Source organism: Acinonyx jubatus, chromosome C1 (genome assembly GCF_027475565.1).
Source record: "Acinonyx jubatus isolate Ajub_Pintada_27869175 chromosome C1, VMU_Ajub_asm_v1.0, whole genome shotgun sequence".
In the NCBI taxonomy this organism is placed as follows: domain Eukaryota; kingdom Metazoa; phylum Chordata; class Mammalia; order Carnivora; family Felidae; genus Acinonyx; species Acinonyx jubatus.
The window spans coordinates 31,004,143-31,011,142 of NC_069381.1; the positions used below are offsets into that span (position 1 = coordinate 31,004,143).

At 43.6% G+C, this 7,000-nt stretch overlaps 1 protein-coding gene across 2 annotated transcripts; it reads left to right on the forward strand.

The window, feature by feature from the left end:
* Positions 1-1,894: 1,894 nt before the first annotated feature.
* EXO5 (exonuclease 5) lies at positions 1,895-7,000 on the forward strand. Of its 2 annotated transcripts, none has more exons than XM_015086866.3 (2): positions 1,895-1,975; positions 5,502-7,000. In XM_015086866.3, the coding sequence occupies exon 2, from the start codon at positions 5,513-5,515 to the stop codon at positions 6,632-6,634; it is 1,122 nt and encodes a 373-aa protein (XP_014942352.1). In that variant the 5' UTR covers positions 1,895-1,975; positions 5,502-5,512; the 3' UTR covers positions 6,635-7,000. The 2 variants fall into 2 exon arrangements, with proteins under 2 accessions (XP_014942352.1, XP_026915340.1); XM_027059539.2 differs by having other exon boundaries at positions 1,932-2,064.

Consider the following 7,000-nt stretch of genomic DNA (forward strand, 5'->3'; position numbering starts at 1 on the left):
CACTATCATACCAGGATACTTATAATTGATAGATACTATTATCTAATATACAAGTCACATTTAATTTCCCTAATTATCCTTTCTAGTATTTTCTATTTTACTTTCAAGAGATCCTGGGGCGCCTGGGTGGCTCAGTTGGTTGTGTGGGACTTTGGCTCAGGTCACGATATTGTGGTTAGTGGGTTCCAGCCCCAAGTCCGGCTTTGTGTTGACAGCTCAGAGCCTGGAACATGCTTTGGATTCTGTGTCTCCCTCTCTTTCTCTCTCTCTCTCTCTCTCTCTGCTCCTCCCCAACTTGCGCTCTGTCTCAAAATAAAAATAAAACATTCAAAAAATTTAAAAAAAGAAATCTTTTCCCTATTTTGAAGTCCAAACAATACTGTATTACATTCTAAAAGCTTTATAGTTTAGCTTTTCACATTTAGGACTTTAATACTCCTGGAATTGATTTTTGTGAGGAAGTAAGATAAGAGGTATCATTTTATAGATTTTTTTCATAAGGATACCCTGCGGTCACAGAACCTTCATTGAAAGACCACCTTTTCTCCGTTGCTATGCGATGCTACCTTAATCGTAAATCAAGTGTCTCGTATGTGATAAAAACGTAAAGAAAAGCAAGGAAGTGACTGTCATAAAAATCAGGCTAGTAGTTTCCTCGGGAAGGAGGCATGGGAGTGTATTTGGAAAGGGCTTGTCACTTTTCTGCTTTTGATCTAACGGTGACCTATCTTTTCAATACTTTTATTTGCCTTTGTTTCCTATTTCAGAATAGAGCTGTTATACTTCCCAAGAAAAAGGCTAAGACGGGCGCCAGCATCTTTGCAAAGGGAGTTTGTGGTTGTTCTCAGCTGGGAAAGGGGGCGCGAGGGGCAGAGCGGGTGCGGAGTCCAAGAGAGGCAAAGCCAAGACGCAGCCGGTGCACCGGGGACAGGGACGCGCCCACGACGCTCCCGGACCCCCGCTTGGAGGGGCCGCAGTGAGAGCTTCTGGGTCAGGTGACAGCGCAGTTCCGTCCGGAGTTAAGCCACACGCACAGCCAGCCGTCCGCGGGGACAGCCCGCCCAAAGGCTGCCGCTCGCCTATAGCGCCCTGCTCGCCCCGCCGCTAGAGGGAGTCCGCCCCGCCGTGGACTCGAGAAGCGTGCTGCGCCGCCGCGGCCTCTGGGAGGGGGCGGGCCTCGGGCGGCCGCTGGGCATTCTGGGCCAGCGCTCCAGCCGCGTCTGTGCGCACCACCCCGTAGCGGAGAGCTTTGTGCTCAAGCTCCCCCTGCAGGTCCGCGGTAGAGCCCGGGAGTAGTAACGAGGCCGCGGCGGAGCCGGGGAGAGCCCGGGTTAGGAGGAGGAGTAGCCAAGGTTAGGATCAGGCCGGCGAATGGGTGGCTGAGCGGCTGCGGTGTGGAGCCCTGGGGTCTGTTCCCGCGGTTGCCGCGATCCCCGGGCGGGAGCGGCCCCCGGGCAGCGGCTTGTCGTGTCTGCCTTCGCAGGCCAGACTCCTGTGGGTTCTGGCCCTTTCGTGGAGGTCCGCTGGGACCTCTTCCCGAGGCCGGCGACCCCTTGCTGTCATTTCCGGCTCCTCCAAGACATTGTAGGGAGTGCCCCGTAAACTTTAGGACGGGCATGGAATTGCTGGGGCGACAGTGGTCTGGGACCGGTGGAAAGGTCCTGGCTGAAGGCAAGCGCTGTCGGAGCCCACAAGTCCGGGCTGCACCGAACAAGTCAGAATGTAGAGGGTGAAGGTAGTGGCAGTGCCACAGGCAGCAGGAACCCATCAGAGAAGAAAAGCCTCTCACCGGGGGTCTTTGCTCAGCACCTGGGCTGAGGTTTGGGGCTGGAAGAGGGAACTGGTCTTGGAGCTCCTGGGGAACTTTGGCTATTTTTGATTCTCTTGTTTGCAGGGAGCAAGGATTGAATTAAGTAACTACATCCGGGGTGTGGAGAAAACGAAGAAGTCTTGGAGGATTTGATCCAGGAGAGAGGCAAGCGTTACCTAGCTTCTGGGATGGGCAACAGCCTGTGCAGTGTGGATCAGAGAGGAGGAAATGCCACAATGTGAGGGACTGGACAGGTGAGAAAGGAAAAGTCCCCATTCTACCACAGCAAGGCACAGAGTTGCTAATCTGGATTCTTCAGTGCAGACCTGGTTTTTCAGAGCTCCTTTCTCCTCCCCTACCCCTGTCATTTCAGCATTCTGCACTTCCTGGTAAGGGGAAAGATCAGCCAAGTCCCAGGGGAGTAGAAGTTTCTTCTCTCCTAAAGTTTAAACTCAATTTGTCAAAAGGAATAGAAATGCTATCTCGTCTCATCCTTGGGTAGGGGAAGGAGATCCACATTTGTTGAATGCTAGTATGTTTGTTTTGTTTTATCGCTATTTTGAGTAGCTGAGGACAGTTGGAGGGGATACTGTGTCAGTAGCATCAGGAAAACGAAGAACTTGCTCAAGAGCACTCATAAGGCATATTACTGAATACTACTGACCTAGTCAGGATTAGGTTTAGAATCTAGATCCCCACGACCCCCAGACTCTTGACACTATGCTGGTATTTCCCAAACATTTCATTCATTTGCCACCTGAGGATTGTTGCCATTCCTGTGTACTACCTGTATTGTTATTTTCATGTTTAAAATTTTTAAATTTCATTTATTTAAAGACCACACTTGTCCTAAGAAACACTCTCTATGAAATGATGCATTGGAGTTATGCATTTGAATATAGCTTTATATGCTAAGATGTGTCTAAAAATGTTGAAATCATTTGAAATCATCTCATGTGAACCATGTGAAATCATCTCATGTCAGAAAAATACAAACTGCATTCGGAGACAATGTGCTGTATTATGCCCTTGCCTGGAATTTTTCTGTGCAGGAAAGTCCAGGCAACACATCTGAGTCTAAATTGCTCATCCCCAGTGTATTGTTTTCTTCCTTTAGATGAACAATTTCACAGAGAATGCCTCCTTTTTGTTTCTTCTCTACAGAACATTTTGCTTAACCTGTTCAGGGCTACCCTATTCTCAGTATGTAAAACAAGTAACAAAGTTCATAACTTTCAGGAGCTTACTCTCTCTCTGCCTCTCCTTCTCCCCCCACCGCCCCACCCCAGGGAGTTAGTAGAGACACATAGAATAATCTAAATCACTCCTGTCCAAAAAGAACATTTCTATAGGCAGAGGAGTGTTCTATGTCTTTGCCTTATAATGTGGTACCCCGAAGCCACATATAGCTACTAATTACTGGAAATGTGCCTAATGCAGCAGAGAAATTGAGTTTTAAATTTTATTTTATTTTAGTTAATTTAAATTTAAGTAGCTGTATGTGGCTGGTGGCTACATATTGGCCAACCCAGATCTATATATTTGAAATAAAATGTTTTCAAGGTCAGTTGATTTAGATTTAGATTTAGTGCCCTCCCCCAGGGGGGGAAAAACACCCAAAGTGTACATGTTAATTGCCATTTAACTTCATTTTCTTGACAGATGAAGATTCTTTCCAACTTTCAGGGACTTCATGGTCCAAATAACGTTACTCATTTTGAAACTGTCATCATCCAAGGCACATTTATAATTTGAGACACTTATGTAAATGTGCATCTTCTGTGTTTTATCACTGTTGAAGTATCCTCTAAAGCAATAACTTTATAGGATATAAGCAGAAATCTTAGCATTGCATTACTTTTGTTCATTGCAGATAACTTCTCTGCCAGCTGTATATGTTTTCTTTCATTAGGGACATTTAGACTATTTAAAAATGAGTTAAGTACAACCATAGCAAATATTAATACCATTTTCAATATATCAGTTCTTAAGTTTTTAATATGGAACTTGGTGCATTCAGTTTCTTCATTGCCTAATAGCAAAGAGGAAATTTAGTTCATAGTTACCTCGGTCAGTTTAAATTCTGTGTCAGATTATTTTCCTGCCACCCGAAGTCCAATCCTTTGGACTGGTCATACCTTGTTTTGTTTTGTTTTTAACCTATGCTAGGTTAGATATGTGAGATTAGGAAGAAGGCTTAAAAAGAGTATCTTTACAAAATAGTTTGCCTAGTTTCTTAGGATTAAAAATGTTTGAGAGACAAAACAAATCAAACATAATGTGTGGTCTTTGTTTCCTGATTTAAAGAAAAGCTATTTAAGACATTTTGGGGCCGCTGGGGAAATTTGAATAAGGAGGGGAGTATTAGGGAATTATTAATTTTGTTAGTTGTGATAACAGTAATGTGGTTAAGGTAGGAGAATGTCCTTATCTGGAAGTGAATGCTGAAGCATTTATATCTGAAGTGTTAGGAGATCTATAGTTTACTTTAAAACAGCCAAAAATGCACACATGAAAGATGCAAATACAGGAGCATGTCAACAGTTGTTTATCTAGGTGTTGTGTATATATATAGATGTTCATTGTTCTATTTCTTTGTATGTGTGAATTTTTTTTGTAGTAAAAATTAAAAAAACAAACAAAAAAAAAGAGTACCTGTCCCACAGTAGGGTAGTGAGATATTGGATGTGAAGCCCTTGGCTCAATGTCTAGCACTCAATAACTGCACAATAAATATTCAATATTATAGCAAATACTGTAGTATTTTATTAGTGCTTATTGACAGATATTTTCCATCATAAGCTAATTTCTTGTGGAGAGAAAAAATAAACTTAGTGGGAAACACCAATTTCTGTTAGGATAATTTATAAAGTCAGTAAGGATAAAGTAAAACCCACCAAGAGCTTTTCCTCCTTGCCATTTCCTTAGTATATTTCAAATCTTGAAAGCAACGGATTTCCACATGTTGCTGTGAACGTCCTCTCTCGTGACTTCATGCTATTACCTTTATTTTTTTTTAAGTTTATTTATTTTGAGAAGGTGACAGCAGGGGAGGGGCAGAGAGAGAAAGGGAGAGAGAGAATTCCAAGTAGGCTCCGTGCAGAGCCTGACGTGGGGCCCGAACCCACAAACCGTAAGATCATGACCTGAGCTGAAACCAAGGCCCAGATGCCCAACTGACCAAGCTACCTGGGTACGCTGTATGCTATTACTTTGTGTATGAGCAGATCTATTGGTATTTGTCTATAGTTAGTCTTTGAATTTTGCTATACTATGTTCCTGAGAACCACATTGTAAAACAGTCATCATAGAGCTGATTTTTCTCAAGGAATAGTTTGTAATTGAGTTTCATTTTCTTAGTCAAGGATTTTGTATTAGAAGAATCATAAAAGTGGCCATGTTTTTACCAACATTGTTCCAACATTTACAAAGATCTATACATTTCTAAATAATGAAATAATATTCCAAGTCAGTAGAACTTTGAAGCAGAAAAGGCAAACCTCAAATCTCCTTTTAAATGAAGAAATCGAGGCCAACGCAATTCTGTTGCGTTACTAGTTGGTCCTAAATAGCTAGGCTTCTTAAAGAATGTAAATAAATAGTCATGATTCTTTTTACCTTATTAGAATTTGAAAGTGCTTTGGATAAATTTGTTATTTGGATAATACATTTCTTTAACACGATATTGCAGGGCCTTGTGCCATGGCAGAGAATGGGGAAGAGGAGACGGGGTCAGTAGAGGCCTCAGGGTTCTCAGACGTGAGTGACTCAGAGTTGCTAGAGTATCTGGATCTGGAAGATACTCAGGAGTCAAGTGCATCACTCAGCAAGCCTGGTCCTTCTTCTGAACTCCCTGGGAAGGATGACAAGCTCACAAGCTTACCAAAATGGAAAAGAGGATTGGATGTCTCATCACCTATGGAGCGATTCCACCTTAAATATTTGTATGTCACTGACTTGTCTACTCAAGACTGGTGTGAACAGCAAATGGTATATGGGAAGGAACTTCCTGGTTTCTTGGCTCCTGAGAAGGCAGCTGTTTTGGACACTGGTGCCAGCATCCACCTAGCTAGAGAACTAGAAGTTCATGATCTTGTGACTGTCCCCACCACCACTAAAGAAGATGCTTGGGCAGTTAAGTTTTTGAATATATTATCAATGATTCCTGTCCTGCAGTCAGAAGGACGCATCAGAGAGTTTCCAGTGTTTGGAGAAGTGGAGGGTGTGCTGCTTGTTGGAGTAATTGATGAGCTGCACTATACCGCCAAGGGGGACCTGGAACTGGCTGAACTTAAGACACGCAGGCGCCCTATGCTCCCTTTGGAAGCTCAGAAGAAAAAAGACTGTTTTCAAATCAGCCTATACAAATATATCTTTGATGCCATGGTTCAAGGGAAAGTGACCAGTGCTAGCCTAATCCACCACACAAAATTATGTCCAGACAAGCCACTGGGACCTTCAGTGCTGAGGCATGCCCGGCAGGGAGGCTTCTCTGTAAAGTCCTTGGGTGACCTCATGGAGCTAGTCTTCTTGTCTCTAACACTGTCTGACCTCCCAGTTATTGATATCCTAAAGATAGAGTACATCCACCAAGAGACTGCCACAGTGCTGGGTACAGAGATTGTGGCCTTTGAAGAGAAGGAGGTGAGAGGCAAGGTGCAGCACTATATGGCCTACTGGATGGGCCACCGAGAGCCTCAAGGGGTTGATGTGGAGGAGGCTTGGAAGTGCCGGACATGCAACTATGCAGATATCTGTGAATGGAGGAAGGGTGGTGGGGTGCCCAGCTCCATTCTAGAGCCCCTAGCCAAAAAAGTGAAATGAATAGAAGGGTATGCCTTCAGGAACTTTCAGCCTCCCTGCTCCTAATGTGCTCAGCAGAGAAAAAGAGGACCAATTTTTGAACTTAGCTTTCATGGAGAATATTCTTATTTTGGTTCTTTTCATATTTTCTCAAACTCTAACCACTCAAGTTTCAGGGGTGAGTGGGAGGAATCTGGAGCTATAGGTCCCTGGAACTTTGCTGTTAATTGCCAAGAAGACAGTTGCTCATCGTGGCTGGAGCAAAGGGCATCCTTCAGCAATCATTGCTTTCCTAAGAAGATCCTAAACTTTCTGTTAAGTCCCTTCCCTGTTTTTTCTTAGTTAACACTTTCTACATTTTATATAATAAAATAGAATGAAATGCTG